Genomic DNA, 21012 nt, shown 5'->3' on the forward strand with positions numbered 1-21012 from the left:
TTCAGCAGCACAGAGGGAACGACCGCCTTGTCATATTTCTATGCCTGTCGAAGAGGACAGAATGCAAGACATCACATACCGACCCAAAGAAAACCTCCAGGGAAGAAAGCAAAGCCATGCTGGTGCCGGCCACTCCCTCTGCCCTGTCAGGGGCCAGCCGGACTCTCCGACCTGGGCGTGGACTTGTATGTGATGCTGTGGTCAATCCGGTCAAGGGCTGACACTTAGCTGCGAGAGCAGATAGAGAGCAACTTCGAAGTTTATTGTTCGATGTTCCCCGCCCTAAGGAGCAAAGATTAAGAAGAAAGCTTAGTTATGGAAGGGTTGTTCTGTTCAATAACCAAGGGTATCTGTATCCATTGCAACATAGCAGATCCCCCTCATACTCACCGAATTTTTCTGCACATCTTGTTCAACTTTTGAAGAAAACACAGAGAGGTTTATTTATTTCTAAATAAATAAATAAAATAGGCAGCTGTTTCCCCCCCCCCTTCGGGTGGGTGAGTGGGTGGGTTTGTGGATTGTGATATCACTGAAGCCTGGCCAAAGTTTTGGAGGAAACCCCCCCTGCCCTCCTTGCCTGTCACCATCCTACCCCTCATTGTAATATCACTTAAACCTGGCCAAAATTTTGGAGGAACCCCCCCCGCCCTCCTTGCCTGCCACAGTTGGGTAAGTGACCGTGGTGGACGCCACAAGGTTTGCCTACCTGACTCTTATCCTCGGTTCTTGGTTCTTAGATAAAGACGCTGGCGAGGCTCCAGAGCAGATATCTGGTGGACCTCTTCGCCAGCCTGGAGAAAAACTCCAGGGAAGAAAGCAACGCCATGCTGGTGCCGGCCACTCCCTCTGCCCTGTCAGGGGCCAGCCGGACTCTCCAACCTGGGCGTGGACATTTTTTATTTATTTCTTTATTTATTTGATTTATATCCCGCTCATCTGATACATCTGTACCACTTGTATGTGATGCTGTGGTCCATCCAGTCAAGGGGCGCTTTAGTCAGTGGGACAGTCGTCATTCCTTCCCCCCCCCAGTCAGCATGTCCCTCGGCTCCTGTTCGCGTACTCCGTTAATTAGAGATGGCGGGGATGGGGAGGCAGGCATTCCCTCTGACGGCAGCGGCCAACCCCAACACGCAGTGCTGCGGAAAGGGGACGGCGCAGGGCGGGGGGTGATTCTCTGCTGCTGTGGTCTCCCCCCCAATCTCAGCCACTGTTTTGTCCCCCCCCCCCCCCAGTTTGCGAGCCTCGAGCAGTCCCACATCTTGCTCTGTTTCCAGAAGCTCCGGGTTCAACTCCTGCGGGGCCGCACGGGGAAGACTGCCAGACGAAGAGGCTCCGAGCCCTTCTTTGATGCTGGTGCGGAGCTTGCCCTCGCCACGCAGGACGCCACCCCAGTTCCGTCCGCTGCCACTGTTGGTCACAAACAGCATTAATCTGGAATTATAATGATGAATTACAACTTTTGGGGGTCCTTGGGAGCAAAATTGTTCAACTGAACTTCAGCCCAGAGAGATCAGAAGCTTAAACATCATTTAACTTTATAACTGGATCTTAAGCTGTAGTTACCCTTCACTATGGCTTGTTTGATACAAGATACAGTACTTTCTTCTCAACTCATTGACAATATGAAACAAAAGATTAAGTAGAAAGTAAAACTGAAGTACAGTGGTGCCTTGACTTATGAATTCAGTCCATTTTGGAACAGTGGACGTAAGTCAAATCATTCGTAAGTCAAAGCACCATTTCCAATAGGAATGCACTGAAAACCAATTAATCCGCCCCCTGGGGTGGGTCTGAAGAGGCCGAGCAAGACAAGGGACTTCTTCAGCCTGATCCACCTGCGTGGAAAACACGAGCGTTGCAGGATGGCAACAGCCAAGGAGCCTTGACTCAAGACCTGCAGGTTTTGAACCTCTGGACTCCAATGGACTCTGTGGTTTGCACGCTTTACACGCTCCTACACGAGACCCCCCCCAAGTCACACAGATTTGCCACACAGATCTTCATAAACATATATGAAAAAAAGGTTTTTATTGAAATACATAACTGGTTAACATGAGATTACATTTATATTATAATAACAATAACAATAATAAAACAACAACAATAATAACTACTACTACAACAATAATAACAATAACAACAACAATAACAATAACAGTCTAGAAGTCTGTATTCCCTGCGCCTCTCAGGTGCAGGCGCAGGGAGATGGGCTGGACCGCCCCAGCGGGGGGCCACAGGAGAGCGTCTGGCATGTCCGGATCCAGTCCCCTCTTCTCTGCGTGTAGCAGTATGCAGGGGCAGCGCCTGTCCTGGGATCCGGAGTCCAACCACAGCCTTTCAGTTTATGACCGTCGGAAGAAGGAGAGGATGAGGAGTCGAAGGAAGTGTGCCACGGCCTCTCCCAAGGGAGCTCATAGCTGCAAACGACAGAAAGAAAGAAGCACTTGATATGTTGCGGGGGCAAAGAAGCAAGAAGCATTTCCAAAATGTGTCCCTCCTTCACAGGGGTTGGATTCCCTTCCAGGGTCCCTCCCAGCAACGCAGTTCTAAGATGATGGTGATGATTAAAAAACAGCAGGCTCGGTCAATCAAAACTATAAAAGCGTTGACTTTTATCGTTTTGACTGTTTCAGTCCATCAAAACCATAAAAGCATTGACTGGTATTACAAAACAGACACACTTTTAAACTGAAGTATCCGTTAAATATCAGTGCAGTATGTACCCTATTTTTTTGTTCCTGCTGTTCTGATGGTGGTATTGCTGAGATATGCAACTGCTTATTAATAAATACTTTGTGAACTTTCTTATATTGTTCCCAAAGCCTGAATGACGACAGGGACCACGGAAGTGTGTTCTGTATTGTTAGTTTTTCCAGTTCTTTATTTTCAACTCTGGCATCCCCTGGAATTGCATTGTCAGTGATTTGGACCTTAACTCTGCTGCCCTGGGGCTTCTACACCCTTATTCATCCCTGATGTGTTGATTATTTTTTTTGCTCAGGTGGGCTAACAAGGGGGGGTTGTCTCTTCTTCTCTTTGAACACTTCCTCCCCCCCCCGAAGGAGTGGGAAGGTTTCCCTTACCTGTCTAATCCGGAGCTCAGGCACTCCCCAGAAGTAGAGGTGGATGCTGCAGAACAGAGAGAAAGAACACAATGTCATGATGCTGCTACTCATGATGGCTGGGAGTGCAATCTCTCGTTGCACCGCAGGGCCTTTGATCTCAGCCGGAATGTTCCACTGGGCAGATCGGAACCTTGGGCTGTCGTGAGCCACCCTGGCCACCTTCCATTTGCCTGATGCCGGATCAGGGAGGCACAGGACGCTCCCCAGCAGCCACGCCTGGGTGGAAATGGGGGGGGGAAGACGCCTCATGGGTGAGACGGGGGGTGTCACAAGGAGGCAACACCACCCTTCGGTTCCCTCTGCCTCCACGGAGAGCAGAACCTTTCGAGGAAGCGTCAGGAAAAGGGAGGAAGCCCAAAGCCCCATTTCTACGAAAGGGCAGAGGCTAGAGCACGGTTCCCTATCCATCCTGGCTCCTTCCAGAACGAATGGACAACATCTCCCATGGTCCCTGCTTGCTAGGGGCAATGGCGATTTAGAGCAGCATCCCCGGAGGGTGTGGAGATCAGCACCGACTGACTCCTAGCTCGCAAGCAGCAGCAGCAGATAAGCCCCAGACCAACGCACCGGGAAAGCCACTTAACGTGGCCTTGAAAGGATCTGGTACCTGGCACAGGGAGAGCGTAGCAGGCAGGCGACCGACGAGCGAGGACCAAATCTTGCTCTGGGTTCGACTCCACCTCAGCTCGAGGCCGTCGACCCGTCGCTCTCCAGTTTCCCAGCCTCGACCAGAGAATTCTCAGCAGTCCAGAGAAACAAGCGAGCAGGAGACGGCGGGACAGGCAGGAAGCTCCGGATGCCGGTGGGAGGAAGGTGTTCACGAACCTCCACGGCGGGCTGGCTTCCAAGACTGGCTCGGCGTTCGCATCCCAGTCAGAGTCCCGCCAGGGCTGCTGCTCCTCCAGGCTGGCGAAGAGGTCCCCCAGATCTCGGCTCTGGAGCTCTGGTGCCTGGCCAGGGTCTTTGTTTAAAAACAGAGAACCTAGGATAAGAGTTAGGTAGGCTAACCTTGTGGCATCCATAACCAAACTTTCTTCTTAAACTTTGCTCCTTGAAAGGTCCAAAAATAAGTCAGGCTCTTCCGTTCCCTGGAGTACTATTGCCTCCAGGGTGCGGAAGCCACGCCAAGGGCCTCTCCTAGAACCAGGCAGACCCCACCTCCTCCTCAGCAGAACAGGGTGGTGGGCTCGACCTGCACCCCGGAAGACTTCGACCCGGAGGCTTTCGCCCTGCAGAACATGGACGAGGAGACCAGAGAGCGCCTGGAACATCATGTTAAAAAGAAAAAGGCCCAGGGTTTGTGTCGGATCCCTTATCTGGTAAGAAGGTCGCTCAGGCTCTTCCACGCCCTGCAGGACTATCACCTGGAAAGAGGCCCACAAAAGCCAACCCCCAAATTACAACTGAGGCCCGTCCGGGCGGCGGCTCAAAGCCCCCTCGATGCTCCTCCGTCCAGCCCTGCCAAACCTTTACAGAGACTGCCAGGAACCAAAGCCTTTTCTATTCAATAGTTTATTTACAGTCCTTAGACCAGTCACATAAGTATAAAACCTTATAAAACCTTAAAATTTCTAACTTTCAATATTCCATTAGAACATGTTGGCATACATACAACTGGGAACGGCAATCTAATTGATATTTAACTTCCGCAATCGAAGAATTGCTACACAGAACCTCGCAACCCGACAGGTGATCTGGACATCAACATCTGAGAGAAGGAACTCTAGCCTATTTCCCTCCGAACGTCCTGGCAATCTATCTATTAAGGGGGTTATAGTCTCTTTTCGCACTGCTTCATACAATGGGCAGGTGAAGAACATGTGCTGTATGGTCTCGATCTCCCTCAGGTGGCAGGAGCATAACCTTTCAGCAAAAGGGGTATTTTTATACTTCCCTTCTAGTACAGCAGAGGGAAGGGCCAAACACCTTGCCAGAGTAAAGGCTCTTCTAATTCCTTTAATTTCCAAAGATGTTAAGTATTTGGCCGGTACCATACAATTTTTGATGTAAGTCCGTGCTGCCATATTTTGGATGCTAGAAAGGTCTGTTTGGTATTCATTGTCCTCTATTCTTTGTTTAACTATTTGTTTTGCCTGCTCTATTCCAGAGGATATAAGTGCCTGAGGTGAGAGGCCAATTTTCCCCAAGTAGCCCTGGACCGATTTAACCCACTTAGATTGATAGTTATCTTTAAATAATAAGGAAAATAGGCCTTCTGGATTTAACTGTCCCTTTAGCCACATATATATAGATTGAATTCTAATCCAGGCTTCTACTTTAAGGCATCCTGTTTCTAGCCTTATCCTTGCATTTGACACGCATCTTGGGACCTGGAGTATAGTTCTTAAGAATTTGGATTGGACTATTTCTTGTGGTGCGAAGTGAGAACTGGGTGGCCCCATGAATGAGCCGTACAGCAGCTGGGCTAATGCCTTTGCTCTATACAATTTGAGGGCTGCCGGTATGAAGGACCCTCCTTGGGAGAGATGGAATTTTACTATACTATTTGCCGATCTTTCTCCCTGATCAGCCACAAATTTACTATGCTGAAGCCTAGATCCTGAGGCCTGTAATACTACCCCCAAATATTTGAAGCTGTTCACCTGCTCGATACTGTGTCCATTTATTTGCCATGACCTACTCTTGGGTCTCTGTCCAAAGGCGACTATCTTGGTCTTCTGATAGTTAATCGTTAATGATTTATATTCACAGTATGAGGCAAGCTTCTTAAGTGCCCTCCTCAGCCCTATGGGGGTTCTGGATAGAATTACTGTATCATCAGCATAGAGTAAGGCTGGCACTGTTCTATCTGTAAGTTTGGGTGAATGGAGATCGGCGGTGTTAAGCCAGCTTGATAAGTCGTTTATGTAAAATATGAATAATGCTGGTGCCAGTAGGCAGCCTTGCCTAACACCTCTGTGCGTTTGCACAGATTCCGTGAGGTGTCCCTGTCTGCTGCACCTGACTCTCAGGTATGTTTCTTCATGTAGGGCCCTGATTAGATATAGAAGTCTTTTGTCTATAGATGAGTTTGATAGATTGTCCCAGAGGTGTGTTCTCGATATAGAATCGAATGCTGATTTAAAGTCCACAAAGGCGGCATAGAGTGATGTTACTCCTTTGGCTGAGTATTTCTCTATAAGATGCTGTATAATTAGGCATTGTTCTATTGTGGATCTCCCTGGCTGAAAGCCTGCTTGTTCTGCCCCAATGATATTTTCTACTTCAAGCCACTCCAGGAGTTTGTCTAGGAGGTGCCTTGCATATAGTTTGCTTATAATATTCAGCAAACTTATTGGCCTGTAGTTGGCTGGATCTTCCCTTTTCCCTTTCTTATAAAATGGGACCACTGTGGCCGTTTTCCATGACATTGGGATTTGGCCTGTGTCATTAATATGGGTGAAGAGAGGTGCTAGAAAGGAGCCCCACCATGTCTTGTTTTCTTTTAGGAGTTCTGGTGGGATGCCATCAAGGCCTGGGGCTTTTCCATTTTTTAACTGATCTATATGAGCTATTATTTCACCTGGGGTCACCGGGGGCCATTTGGGAGTGCTTCCAAGCATTACTGGAGAAGGGGGTACAATGACATCCTCATACATACTTGTAAAGTGGGATACCCATTTATCTGGTGGAATACAAGAGGATAATGGGTGTTTGGGCTCTGATAGTCTGCCTGAAATTAGTTTCCAGAAAAGGGATGGATTTTTGGCTTTTGCTGCTTCAATCACCTTCCTCCATAGTTCTCTCGTGTGTTCTCTTTTACTGTGATGTATCTGCTGTTTGTATTCTTTCTTATGTACCAGTAGTTTTAGGAGGGCCTCTTTTTTGACATGGTCTTCTGCTCTCAGGTATTCCTGATATGTCTGATTAACTAATTGTTTTGCTGCCTTACAGCTTTGGTTGAACCAAGGTTTGGATCGGTTATATGAATTCTGAAGGTTTCTGCTATATGAATGGACGAGATGTGGCTGTAATTGTTGTAGGAGAATTTCATATTTATCTATGGGATTCCAGTGGACTGTCTGGCTTTCTACTGGATTAAGGGCATCAATCAGATTTTTCGAAGTTAAAAGTTGTTTTAAATTTTGTGCCAGTTTAGGTGACCATCTTACTCGGCAACCCACTCTTTCTAGTGCTGTAATTTCAGTATAATATCTTGGTTCTGTGTCTAAATTTCTGACGTTTAGGTGGAAACTTAGATGTAGGGGGAAATGATCCCCCTCCATGTAAGGAAGTACTTGGAGAGTTTTGACCATGGAAAGGAGCCCCCTGCACACCAGGATGTAGTCAATTGTACTAGCTTTAGTTGCTGCCATAAATGTATATTTTCCTGGAGTATCACCTGTGATTGTGCCATTTAAAACTGAGAGGCCCAGTCTGTAGGCAAATTTGTACAGACAGGCCCCGGCATAGTTTGCATGTTGGTCCTTAGATGCCCTCTCCTGATTCAGGGTCCCCACATTATCATTTCTTATGTTGGCTATCATCTTAAATTTGGTTCCCAGATAGTCATCATCTGGTCCCATACGGGCGTTTAGATCCCCACCAGTCAGGACCAGAGCATCCGGATGTTCCATGATAAGCTCTCTTACATAGTTTTCAAGGTCTGTCCAGTTTCCTTCTGTTTCAGCTTTTCTGGATGTGGGAGGTAAGTATATGTTAATAATCAATAGGGTTTTCATACTTCCTGTAAGTACTACTGCCATGGCCAGCTGTCTCAGGGGGGTTTTCATCATAGATTTCACTTTCAGAGCCGTTGATACCAGGATGCTCAGTCCCCCCTTCAGTCTCCCCGGTCCGCGCCCTGGGATTGCCTTTACCATGAAAGAGTTGAAACCATCTAGAATTATATCTTTGTCAGACCAAGTTTCTTGCAAAAGAATGATGTCATATTTGCTACGAAAGAAAGGAGTATCATGGGTTTGGGAGATACATCTGGTCCAACCTGCCACATTCCATGATAAAAGTTCAATTTTAGATGCAGATGTTTGGTTGCTTTCTGGAGCACACCGTGATTCTTGAGTGTCTGGTGCCTCATTTCGCTCCTGAATGTTCAGTTGTTCTGCCTTTGGGGTCATTTCCCCTCTTGTGGCAGAGAGCATTTTAATGGGGTTCCCTTCCTTGTATAACGTTAGCTTCTCCAGAGCAGGCAGGGATACATCTGATGACTGACATCCTCTGTAGGTGAGGGGAGCAACTGGTGTGGGAAAAGGATAATCTTTACGGGCCCAGTCTTTGTTGTTTTGATTTCTTTGTGTCTCTCTGCTAAAGGGATATCTTTCAGCTCTACCCAGGTAGGTAGTCGTTGTTGTGTTTGGAACTGTGGTATCTTTGTGGAGTTGGACTTTTTGTTTGTTTTCCCCCCATGCAATATTCCTGGACAAAGGCTTCTTAAGATGTTTATATTTTTTGCCTTCCAATAGTCCCTTTTCTATTCTTCACGTGGTGGCATCGGGGGGGGGGGGAACCAAGAACTTTGCTTTGTCTCCCCCTGGGGTGCAGCTGGGCAGGAACCGGGCAGCTTTCCATGGACCCATGAAGAGAAGTACGTTCTCCTCTCCGTGGATCCGGACCAACGCCGGCAGCTCCTTTTCCACCTCCAGGTGATACTTTTGGGGAGGAACCTTAGGCTCAGTCCACAGTATATTTACTAAAATGTTTTCCAGGCTAACATTTTCTTCTGTTTCAATAACTTCTTTAAGTATCTTCAGTCGCCCGGCATGCTCTTCTGCAAGATACCTCATGTGTCCTAAGTCTCTTACGTCACGTAAAAAAGAAAATGGTCCAGGGTCGGCGTGGGATGCCTTTTGTCGTAATCAGGTCGCTCAGGCTCTTCCACGCCCTGCAGGACTATCACCTGGAAAGAGGCCCACAAAAGCCAACCCCCAAATTACAACTGAGGCCCGTCCGGGCGGCGGCTCGAAGCCCCCTCGATGCTCCTCCATCCAGCCCTGCCAAACCTTTACAGGGACTGCCAGGAACCAAAGCCTTTTCTATTCTTCACGTGGTGGCATCAGGGGGGGGAACCAAGAACTTTGCTTTGTCTCCCCCTGGGGTGCAGCTGGGCAGGAACCAAACGCTGGGCAGTTATTTGCTGCCCTCCTGGTAGGGCCAGGCGGCCCCATCCCCATCTCCTTCTGCACGACGAGGGAGTAGAGCAGCAAGGCCACGCTGGAGTAACTGATGCCCTCTCCTGCCGTGGACGGGAGCCAGGGCAGAGGGGCATCCAGCAGTGTTAGTGGCCTGAGTGTGCCAGGCAGGGAGGAGAGGAGCCGGTTTTTCTTCAAAAATTTGTCCAGGCTTCAGTGGCGTCATAATCAGGGCTAGGATGGGGCCCCCAACCCACCCACCCTAAGGGGAGGCAACAGCTGCCTATTTTTTATTTTATTTATTGATTAGAGTTCTGGAGACCTTTTGGGAATCAGCAGAAGATCCGGGGGTTCCCGCTTGCCCTTCACCCCAGGTCAGGATCATGCAGTTTGGAGCTGGGACCCCCTCCACCCCCCCCCACCCCCCGGTGGCTTGGCTGGTCTTGGAGGAGAGCCAGCCCAAGGAGCCTCTTCCAGCAGGCCCTCTCAACTGGCGTCCTGGCTTTGTCCACAGGCATATAGAGGCAGCAGAAGGGCTGGCAGGTTCAAAGGGCCTCCAGCATCTCGTCGGGCAGGCCCTCTCGAGTGGGGTGTCCTGGCTTTGTCCACAGGCATGTAGAGGCAGATGACGGGCCAGCCTATCAGGCTCTACCCCCTTTTGTGCAGTTTAATTTCTGCGAGCATTCCGCATATGGGAGAGAAAATGGGAGTGTCCGGTTGGCGAAATCGCGCCAATTCCAAATGGGGCCACCACCAGCACCAGCGGCCAAGCCCTCCCGTCCGAAACGGACCTTCCCTAACCAGGAGGTGGAGGAGCAGAGGCCCGCTGGATCGGCCCTTTGCAACGTCCCGGAGGAAGCCATGCCAAGGGCCTCTCCGAAAACCAGACAGGCCCCATCTCCTGAGCAGAACAGGCTGGTGGGCTCGACCTCCGCTTCTTGGAAACCCCGTGAGCCCAAAAGGGGAAGTTGTCCAGAAGGAGGCCTCCATGCTGCGCAGCAGGAGTCAAGAGGAGGGTTTGTCTCTAGAATATCACGGGACGACATCTCCCTCGAGGGCCGACCTCCTCATCAGGAGCACCTCTTCTTCCTCCTGTTCCTCCTTTTGTACACCTCCTCAGCAGAAGAGGCTGGCGGGCTCCACCTGCACGCCAGAAGACTTTGACCCTTTCGCCCTGAACAACATGTACGAGGAGACGAGAGGGCACCTTGAAGGTCACGTCAAAAAGAAAAAGGCCCAGGGTCGGCGTGGGATGCCTTTTGTGGTCATAAGGTCGCTCAGGCTCTTCCGCGCCCTGCAGGACTATCGCCTGGAAAGAGGCCCACAAAAGCCAACCCCCAAATTACAACTGAGGCCCGTCCAGGCGGCGGCTCGAAACCCCCTCGATGCTCCTCCGTCCAGCCCTACCAAACCTTTACAGAGACTGCCAGGAACCAAAGCCTTTTCTATTCTTCACGTGGTGGCATCAGGGGGGGGGGGAACCAAGAACTTTGCTTTGTCTCCCCCTGGGGTGCAGCTGAGCAGGAACTGGGCAGCTTTCCATGGACCCATGAAGAGAAGTACGTTCTCCTCTCCGTGGATCCAGACAAACGCCGGCAGCTCCTTTTCCACCTCCAGGTGATACTGTTTGGGAGGAACCTTAGGCTCAGTCCACACTAGAGAAGTACAGTTTAAAGAAATAAAAATGAAATGGAAACATACTGTTGAAATAACGTCAAGGACATAAATGATGAACTGATACCTGGCTCAGTTGACCTTTGAGCAGCAGGGACATGGGCAGCTGAGCTAAGTGTTGGACCGATCCCAATCTGAAATTAAATAAAACCTTTACAAACAATCCATCTGTAGTTAATACGTAAATGGATCTTAGGGGTTTGCGGGATTGTTAGGTTGACTATAAGGAGAAACCAATTTTCTTAGTAGAAGAAAGCATCTTCAAGCCAGAGCCTCAACTGCCATTTTGTTGAGAACGCTCTAAATTTCTGTATCAAATAGGAGGTTGGATTGGAGAATATCCTCCAACTGTATGGCCTGAATCCAACCGGTCGTTCCAGCTAGAAGAGACATTGATTAAAATGTATGTAACTGTCAACAAACGAATCACCTGGCGAGTTTGCCTTACAGGTATTGAAAGATGTGACACTTCATAAAAATCTTGTATTCAGCCTAATTGTTAGGAAAATGGCATAATAGTTCTATAACAACATGGCAAGTATCATGGCGTGCCAAACGAGTGTGCAGAGTCATCTGGAGTACTTATTGGAGTTGCATTCCCAACCATTGTGTTGCCTCTTGACCTGCTGTTACTTGCATTCATTTAACATTCAGTCATCCTTCATGGAACGTTTCCTACCCTCTGGTATTTAGGTGGCCTTATAGATGAGTGCAGGGAAATCGCCCCAGAGGGAGACCACAGCTGCGATACAAGGACATCTGCAAGCGGGATCTGAAGGCTTTAAGAATGGACCTCAACAGATGGGAAACTGACATATGACCGCTCAGCCTGGAGGCAGGCGGTGCATCACAGCCTCTCCCATTTTGAAGAGACCCTTGTCCAGCAGGCGAGGCAGAGGCAGTCCCGAAACCAACCAAATCAGGGAGCTGGACGGGACAGATTGTCTTTGTCTTCAGTGTGGAAGAGATTGTCACTCTTAAATTGGCCTTCTCAGCCACACTAGACGCTGTTCCAAGACCTCCATGCAGAGCACGTTACCATCGTCTCTCAAGACTGAAGGATGCCTAACTAATGATGATTGCCTATTTGGCCTTCATCTTTGTGATTTGGGACAGCAGCTTCCAAAAGAGGAGACATGGCATGTTGTCCAAAAACTGTAAGATTCACACCTCAAGGAGAGTATACACACTTCTCATTCTTGATGCTTTATCCTCAGAGCAACCCTAGGAGGCAAAGACAGCAGATTTGGTTGGAGGATACCACCTGAGTTTCATAGGCAAGGGAGGATTTGAACCCAGGTCTCTGGAGTCTTTGTCCAGCACCCGAACCGGCACACCAGACTGGATTTTAGACATCATCCCTGGAAGAGGGGGGCACTCAAGCCAAAAGAAAGACCAAGACACGTTTTATTTTATTTTATCTTATCTGCAGTTACTTTTCCCAGTGGGAGACTGACCCCTGGCTTGCTTTTCTTTGCCTGGGAAAAATCTGTGCCATGGATTGTGCCAAGAGAGAGCTGGCCTGTTTTTTTGCTGAATGAATAAGAAGGCACTCTCTCCACCTCCCTCTTACGACCATGTTTCTCAGCCCTTCCGTTTTTGTGCTGAGTTGGTGCTCCCCCACCAGTCTGGAATGGAACACTTCTGAGCATCTTGGATGGATGAGAGAAGAGGGCAGAAGGGTCGGGAGACACCCTCAATTTCCCAGGAGAGAGGGAGGGAATCCATCAAAACAGGCATGCGTCTTTGTGTGTGTATGTGTGCTGGGAGGGGAGGGCGGGCGGAAAGTGTTCTAAGATTCAGGCAGTGTCGGTTTCCCTTCTCAGTCCTCCCCTTCGAAGGCAGCGAAGTGGAAAGAGAGAGAGAGAGAGCGCCAGAAATGCAAAACCTCCAGGGGATTCGCTCTGATCCATGCTGATGTAAGAGTGAGATGCCCACTGGCATTATTGAAGGCAGAAAACTGTGGGATCGCTCAGTGGCTGAGGCATGCGGCTGTCGATCCAGGGAGTTGGGAGTTCGAATTCCCCCACGGGGCCTCCTTATCAGGGATCCTTCCAGCTCTGCCGTTCTGAGGCTGTTCCGATGATTTTGCAGCCCGAGGGGTCGCTCCAGGGTTTTATCAGAAGAGAGTAAGTCATGGTGGAAATGCCATCACTGTTTCCCGTTCTTCAAGTTGCCCAACACATTTTGCTGCCGCTGGCACCTGCCCGAGCCACTTGACTTGAGCTGCAAGGAGGACTCGGATCATACCGGCCAAGTTCTTTTGGCGCTTGAGGTTGTGAACCCTTCAAGTCCTTTTCCTGCCCTTTGTAGCTATGTGCCGAAGGAATTCTCTGCAGGCTTTCAGGACCAGCTGCCTGCACTGGGTTCTCCTCTCCCTGACAGCAGGGCCGTCCCTGTCAAGAAGGCGGCAGAGTTTCTTTCCACGCAGTCTCTAAAGGGTGTGTCAGATTTATTTTGTGGCAGTCTCGCAACCTAAAAGGGGCACGATGTGAAAGGAAAAAGGGATGAGGAGGGAGAAGGAGAGGAAGCCACTGACTGCACATTAAATCTTGCAGCAAGGTGGGTGGGGACATCACCACTTCCCGTTTCAAATTCCTCTCTTGCCAAGGTGGGCTAAGTGCAGGCTTCCAGCAGCACGTCTGGACTCCAGCTCCCATCAGCCCCAGACAAGGGATAATGGGAGGTGCAGCCAAAGAACTCTGCTGCCAGGATCAAGTGGGGAGCAAAACTGGGGAAGTCATATTTCCGGAGCACGGTTCCCAGATTCCTGCAGCTAACAGGGTCCCAGAGATTGGAGGAGGTGCGCTCCAAAAGGGAAAATAACTTTAGAAACCCGTTAGGGAGTCAAAGGATAGTTACAGTGTGTTGCCATGAATTTGGCGGAGAAAAAAAAAAGCTGGGATACGAATGTAACTTGACAAGGAAATAATAAATACAATAATGGGGACATGCAGCCGATTTTTTAAAAAAGCATTGGATTTGAGTACAGAGTTAGGATCTTATTAAGCACATCCTGCAGGAGGAGAGGGTCCTCTTGATTTCAGCCAAGGGAAGTAGCTGCACGATGGAACTTCTTCGCTGAGATTCGGCAGGGCCGGCAAGGAGAGAATTGGCTACAGCCCAATGGTAAATCCTAAGCCACACTCTTGACTTCTATGGGACGAAGGATAGAAAGCTAATATGAGAAGCATGCCTACGACATTGGGCGTTGAAGCAGTTTTTCCCAACTGGCTTCTCTCCCAGACATACTGGATTACGGATCCCAGTATTCCCAATCTGAATAGCTAACCAAGCCTGGTGGAGATGATGGAACACGTCATTCACCCAGTGATGTAGTGGTAAATTTGGACGTGCAGGTGCACATTGTAACCGTCTGTGCAGGCGGTCCCATTCCTAAGAGGAGGGTGAAAAGTCAGGTTGGTGGGCCGGTATGTATCAGCAAAGGAGGAGCAGGTCTTTTGTTGACCTAATGGCTCTTAATTGCCTATTCAAGACCGAGTATTTTGCAGAAACCCAGGGAGAGACTGGGAAAACCCATTCTAGCTGCAATTCATGGTTGCAGTTAAGCTGAGGGAAAGCTGGTGGTGTCTCCAGGGGGAGGGAGCTTACACCTAGGTCCTGTTTGCACTCTTAGTCAGGGCTAAGCGCCATCAAACCTAGTGAGGCTTACTTGTGAGTAAACACAGATGACCTAACCTGCGGGGTTGCAGGTGCCCCCCCCGCGACATTTCAAACCTGGGGGAGTGGAGAGAGGCGGGATCCCCTTTTCCTGTGGAGGGGAGTTCCTCTGGAAATCTTGCCAGAAGACCCCTCCTGCCTTCCCCGTGCTGCTGCTCCCCCGTCACCCCCGCCCGGACCCCAGGACCCGTGTGGCCACATTCAGACCCGCCGCTCTTTGAACTGTGTGAGCCAGAAATGGGCACAGGAAGGATATTTATAGCGATCGTCCGGACTGCCCGATCCGAGAGGCGATGAAACAGGTTGCTTTTGGCCATTTGGAACTGCTGGAGGGGGGGCAAGAGATAAATCCCTCTCTCCTCCCCCCCTCCCTCCCTCTCTCTCTGGAGCCTTAATCATCTTGTTATTTCACGGTCACCGCACACACACACACACGCGCATGCACACACTCACACACGCGTTCCTTTCTCTCCTTATTTCATTTTCCTTCTGTTTTTTCTCCCCCCCCCCCCGCTCTCTCTGCTATGCAACGGTTTGGAAACCAAGGGACCCTCAAAGCAGGCTTCGTGTCTATTTCGCACTTCTATTTTTAAAACGAATCGCTTTCTTCCCCCCCTCCCGCCACCCAATAATTGGGATTTTCCTTTGCTTGACACCTCGCCCCCCCTCTCTCTGGGAGAAGCCTCCCGAAAAGCCAAGAAAGCCAAACACCCCCCCCTGGACCTTTGCTCCTTCCTCGCCTGCCCCCCCTGTTTCTCCCCCCAACCACCCCCTAACCCCCACCCCCAAGCCAGCCCCCCACTCCCCAGGACGGGTTGAGCCCAGGAAGGGCTGGGGGGTTTGAGACGGGATGAGTTGGGCCCCCCCAAGAAGTGCCGAGAGGGAGAGAGAGGTGGTCGCCCTCCCCCCCCCCCCCGCCGGCCCCACTTTATATGCCTGGAAAGATTCTGGAGACCTGATGCTGACGCTCCTCCTCCTCCTCCTCCTCCCTCTCCTCGGGCTCAGCTCCATCCTTTGACTGCCACTTTGCTACTCTCGCCTCCCCCTCCTCCCTCTCCCTCTCCCTCTCCCTCCTTCATCAGCACCAACCCTGGATTCTGATGGACCTCCCAAGATGTTCATGTCCAGCTTCCTGGACTTCCAGAAGACCCGATACGCCAGGTAAAGTTTGGGAAGACTCGAACCTGGGGTGCTGGGATGGATGGCGGCTCTCCTCGGTCCTGGAGCTCAGCCCCCCCCTTCTTCTTTTGCTTCCTTTGAAAGTCGGGTGGGGGGTGGGGGGGTGGCTTACTCGCGGGGAGACGGGTCGAGGGATGGACCCAGAGGGAGGGTTCTTTCTTTGCCATTATTTTTTTAAAAACACACGAGCTGGGAATCTGCCGCTGTCTCTTGTGAAAGCGGCGTGGGACTTACTCCCGAGTAGACGTGTCGAGGAGGAGGAGGGCGGGTTACAGGGTCTCACAGTGGTGGGTCGCCGGGAAAGCCCAAGTATGTTTACGCGGGAGTAATCCGGGCTCTGTTCAGTGGCATGGACGGATCAGGGCGGGTTTTTTTTGGGATCCCAGCTTTCCGGGATGCAGAGATTCCATGTTAGCTTGTTGATTTCTCCTGTTCCCGTCCTGCTTTGCTTCGAAGCCATCCTACCTGGCCCTCTTCCTGACAGCCCTGTGGAGGGAGGTCGATCTCGCTGCTCTGCCCTCCACACAACAGTCTTGTAAGGTGGCTCTCATGCGCCATCAAGGCAACCTGAACTTAAGGCAACCCGGTGGCTGCACAGTCTCCCCAAGGTCCTAGTCCTCAAGAGCCCTGCTCATCTTTTCCAAACCCAAGCCTGTGGCTTCCTTTAGGGAGTCGATCCATGTCGGCTTGGGTCTTCCTCTTCTCCTGCTGGCAAGGTTATTATAAGGCTATGGAGAATGCCAGGAGGAGGAAAATGGCAGATGACCTGAGAAAGTGGCTTTGGGGAGTCCCCTTTAGGAAGGTGACCACAAGAGCTGGAATTTCCCTTCAACTGTTCTCTGTGCTGTTTTGTGGGCTAGAGATCATGCCTCTGCTCCTTCTTTTTTGGTCCGCTCTGTCACAGGCCTGTGTTATTCGGGAAGGAGAAAGAGTGCCTGTCACGTAAGATCAAACCGAAAGAGAATCCCATCGTGCCGGGGAAACAGGTGTGATCGGAAACAGGGGCTTTGTGCTTTTCAGAGTTGTGGAGGTCTCCCCTTTTTCTTGCTCCTGCGAAAGCCAAACAGGAAACTGTTAGGGCAGCAGCCTCAAAATTACCCGTCCGTTGGTTTCATTGGTCAAAAGGGGTCGTATATAAAGCATGCTGAACTGGGGCACCGCGTTTTCTTGACGTTAACTTTTGACGTGGGTTAAAATAGCCGATGAAAGACACGAGATCGGGAAAGTGCATCGCTGAGACAGCATAGCCTTTTGGGCTTGCTACAAGTCCCCCTTCTTTCTCTCTTTGGGGCAGATTGGAAAAGATTCCTAAAGAGAGAGGGAGGGAGAAGGGCAGAGAAACAGACGGACGGACAGACTCTAGCATTCACCGCTGTAGATAATCGACTTGGTCAAATAAAGCTTCCTGTGTTCCTATGGAGACAATTTGGTTTGGTCCTTCACAGATCTTGCCTCCGATTTCCCACATTTGGCTCTTATTCCAAGTTTGGACACGTTACGGTTGAGTGATAGCTCCGTTTTACAAGAACGAGCGCACAGGAGGGTAAATAGGAAAGGGTCGGTTTGAAAGTCCTCCCGGTCGGCTCCACATCCCCGTAAGGAGAGCCACAATATCCAGGCTGCTGGTTTAATCCATGTGAACAAAGGACAGGCAGGTCTTTTGTAAGGTTAATGCCCTTCACCATATAGCTTCTTTCCAAGCTGTCCTTCCCCCGTTTCTTTGGGGGGAAAAACACCTTTTCCAAGATGGTGGTTGCTTGGTTTATGCAGGCACTCTGGAAACACAAACATCGTATGCCTCTTCCTCCTTTCAAAGTTGTTGCTTTTCTTCCTCTTCCTCCTCCTCCTCCTCCTCTTCTTCATCATCATCTTAGAACGGCAGAGCTGGAAGGGACCCTATTTGTGTGGACAATAAGTGGGAACGCCGACCTTCTGTGGTTGTCCACAGGTCCTTGGGTTTCACCTCCCATCAGCCGTAGCTGGGAGAGGCAGGAGTGAAGGATGATGGGAACTACTGTACAGGTCATAATATCTACCAACCCATAAGGTCCTGTTCCATGCTGTTGCTGTTGGGAACTGAGCCTTGGCCCCAAAAGCTGGAGGATCCTAAGGCAGCTTCCATAATGCTGGCCCTTCCTTGCTATTATCGTACCTGTGGGTCTTCTTACCTTCTGCTGGAGAGAGTGTTGTGTCCAGAGGGAGTGAAGCAAAGGCACATGGAGCACAGCAGGTGAAGGCCGTGAACCTGATTCTTGTTTTACGCCCCTGCTCACTACAGAGGCAGTCCAGGACATTCGGCGGCCTGAGGAGCAGCAGCAAATGGCATCGCTTCTGCTCCCCTCCCCGCCCCACCAAAAAATAAGGTACATCGTGCATAAGCCTGGCCAAATTAAATGGGCCATCAAACTCTAATTTACCTGCACGGGCACTAGAATCATGGCCTCCCTCCCCCAATATTTGAGATTTAATTTCCAGGCAACCTGGAAATTGGGAGACACCTTGAAGAAGCCTGATGCTGTGGAACTGCATTTGATGTTTTATTATTGTCCACCAACTCCGCTCACAAATTGTAGGCCAGTGATGCTGATGTTGCAGGCGAGTGTGTATGACGCTTCCCCTCGGAAGGCAGAACTTTGCAAGATCTCTCCAAGGTGCTGATCTGAGCTCCTGTGAGGTTCCAACTGCGCACCAGAACAGATTCACACAGACAAGATTGCAGTCACCAACTTTCGTTACAAACATGGGCTAAAACAGGGACAATGACTTTTCCCCCCAAGGAACTCTAGACTGGGAGAGGGCCTCCCTGAAACTTCCGAGTCTCACATCAATGTGAATGAAAGCCATGATAGCTGAGCATCTTTGTGATACTTAGATTAAAGGAAAGCCAGCCTTCCTATCAGCTTGAGGTGAAAGATTTGGGTACTATAAATTGGCAGCTTCTTAATTATTTGCTTTGCTCTTCTTTGGTTTTCCCTGCCAGGAGCCTGGTAAAATGCTTGCCAAACATTGTTCCTTGTATATTGGTGGAATTTGAGTGCTTTGGGGTAATATGGCGGGGATGTGAGTTTTTTTGCTTCTGTATCTCAGGTAGCAAAATTTGTTGGGTCAACCCTGAGCCATTAGCCTTGCTATCAAATGGGTTCAGCTTATACTTGGCTGGCATTGGTATGAATGAACTCAACACACAGACCTCCATGAACCTACCAGGTTTCCCGCGTGCCTCTGGGTTCATTCTGCCCCCTCATCCTTGTTTTCTATGACGAGCTAGAAGGTGTAACTTGGCGGATTCCAACCAGGTCAGCGGGCGACGGTTTCCAGAGTTAGCAGGCTGACGTTAGGCCAGACACATACAAATTACGCATGGCTAGAATTTCAGGCAGAGGTGTCTGGGAGCTGTGTGCAATTCAGGCGGTTGTGGTTTGGGACACCCACTGCAATGAAGCACAAGTGTATGTGTGCATTATGCACATGTATGTTCCTATCAGATATATATTAGGGTTGTGCATGGGTTCTCTGATTCCATTTAGTGGCCGGTTTGGGCTTTGTAGTGTATCACAATTTAGTCCAGAGTGATCTGTGTCCCGTGCCATTCAGTTGGCGTCCTGGATACCCGAGGGATCTTTATGAAGTTGTTGCACTGAAAACCCAAATGGGACACAACTTTTATAGCTCTCCACAGATGTGCATTCAACTGGGGGACATGATAAACCTTAAAGAGAGACGTACGCCTGCGTGATTTCAGGGACCAGCTCCAGAGGATTGTTTGCTTCCTGAAGATAAGGAGGGCTGGGGGCCAGGCACACCTCCACCAGAAGAAAGTTCCATAGTGAGCTCGCTACCACTGAAAAAGCCTGGTTTCTAGTTGTTGATTTCTAGGCATCCCTTGGGGTGGCCACCTGCAAGATCAAAAATGGGGGGGGGGTAGATCTAAGGGAGAGGTGCTCTGTCAGATAGTAAGGTCCAAAACCATATGGGGCTTTATAAATTAACATTAGCATCATGAACTTGGCCTGGAGGCCAGGGCACATCGGTGTGGGTGATTTTTTGATTGCGCAATCATCATTAGAAGCCTCATTGAGCGTGGGTAGGATCGCTGTGTGTCTTATTAAGGGACTCTCTAATATTTGGGTATGTCTTCTCTTGGAAGGACTGTCCAGAATAATCATTTAAACCAGGAGTGTCCAACCTTTCACCTTCCCTGGACCACATTAGAAGATGAAAATTTGGTTTGGGCCGCACATACATTTGGTTTGGGCCGCATGGGGGGGGCAGCCCTATGGGGCCGGGAGGGGGTCCACCTATTGACAGGGATGGCACAATGCAGTCACACAGCCCCCCTGTCCCCTCCCCTCCCACTCCTTCCTTCCCTCTCTCCCCCTCGACTGTTGTGACATCCCCCGGCCACATTCCAGCCGCAAGCGCCGGCAGTGTAACTTGAAACTTTGGAATTTCTTTTAAAATAAAAAATTGCACTGGGCCGCATTACGAGCTGACCTAGGCCGCATGCGGCCCTCGGGCCGCAGGTTGGACAAGCCTGATTTAAACTATACTGGGTTTTCAATCCACAAGAGTGGATCACAAGTGCCTTGATGTTGTTGGTCCATGGTTTGTCTCTGGACTGCAAGCTGGTGAAGCAATCCTACAGCTGTCGTAGAATCATAGAATGGTCGAGCTGGGAAGGATCCCGAGGGTCATCATGTCCAGTTCCCTGCCAGGGCAGGAAATTAGCACCTACCCATCCATCATAGGTGACCGCTATCTCTAGCGAAAGAGAGTCCACTGCCTTCTGAGGGAGTCGATTACGTCATCAAGTGCCTCGCACTGTTAAGATGTTCTTCCTAAGGTTTAGTCACAATGTTTTTCTCAATGCCAGCTGCTGTTGGCAGAAGGACGCTTCATATGCCCGAAGATGCGGAGGTAATCCAGGAAAACTCACATTAAAATTTAAGAGTTAGTTTTTAAGGTGCCCCAAATTTTTGTCTTCTATTTTTTGTTTTGTTTTACCCTCTTTGGATTTGGCCTGAGAGGCTTGCACAGACTAACATGCCCCAAAGATGATGGAACGCAGGCAGAGAAAACAAGGAGAGGTCTGTTCCTGAGCATTTTGTCATTCCGCTGCCTTGAAGGCTCGTAACGGAGTGATCTGCCCCTGAACCATGAGTCACATCCCTCTCTTGGGGGATTATGGATTACCTCCTCCTCTGTGGACCCAAATTCAGCCATGACGTCAATGGAATGGCAGTGTCGATTACACACCA

At 50.0% G+C, this 21012-nt stretch overlaps 2 protein-coding genes and 1 long non-coding RNA gene across 5 annotated transcripts in view; 1 reads left to right on the forward strand and 2 right to left on the reverse strand.

Moving 5' to 3' along the window:
- Nucleotides 1-1354: 1354 nt before the first annotated feature.
- On the reverse strand, nt 1355-4363 carry LOC140702499 (uncharacterized). The gene is made up of 3 exons (XM_078381267.1): nt 3739-4363; nt 3090-3135; nt 1355-2423 (listed from the first exon to the last, which is right to left on the reverse strand). The coding sequence occupies exons 1-3, from the start codon at nt 4151-4153 to the stop codon at nt 2192-2194; spliced, it is 693 nt and encodes a 230-aa protein (XP_078237393.1). The 5' UTR covers nt 4154-4363; the 3' UTR covers nt 1355-2191.
- A 9475-nt stretch (nt 4364-13838) lies between these two features.
- Nucleotides 13839-15842, reverse strand: LOC140702500 (uncharacterized). 2 transcript variants are annotated; one of them, XR_012081683.2, is made up of 2 exons: nt 15760-15842; nt 13839-14050 (listed from the first exon to the last, which is right to left on the reverse strand). It is a non-coding gene; the product is annotated as an uncharacterized LOC140702500 (long non-coding RNA). The 2 variants fall into 2 exon arrangements; XR_012081684.2 differs by lacking the exon at nt 15760-15842 and adding an exon at nt 15531-15615.
- MMD2 (monocyte to macrophage differentiation associated 2) overlaps nt 15495-21012 on the forward strand; it is a 30406-nt gene continuing 24888 nt past the window's right edge. For both annotated transcript variants that reach the window (XM_020778687.3, XM_078381269.1), the window contains exon 1: nt 15495-15736. In XM_020778687.3, coding sequence (XP_020634346.1) covers nt 15690-15736 — 47 coding nt within the window. In that variant the 5' untranslated portion in view covers nt 15495-15689. The remainder of the gene's footprint in view (nt 15737-21012) is intronic.

Source organism: Pogona vitticeps, chromosome 13, assembly GCF_051106095.1.
Source record: "Pogona vitticeps strain Pit_001003342236 chromosome 13, PviZW2.1, whole genome shotgun sequence".
NCBI classification, from domain to species: Eukaryota; Metazoa; Chordata; class Lepidosauria; order Squamata; family Agamidae; genus Pogona; species Pogona vitticeps.

Bases quoted from the DNA above. Each gene is read 5' to 3' on its own strand.
- LOC140702499 (XM_078381267.1), bottom strand. From the start codon at position 4,153: ATGGATGCCACAAGGTTAGCCTACCTAACTCTTATCCTAGGTTCTCTG. The intron at 3,136-3,738 runs GTACCAGATCCT...TCTGTTCTGCAG, and splicing joins CTACGCTCTCCCTGTGCCAG to CATCCACCTCTACTTCTGGG. The intron at 2,424-3,089 runs GTAAGGGAAACC...TGTCGTTTGCAG, and splicing joins CTGAGCTCCGGATTAGACAG to CTATGAGCTCCCTTGGGAGA.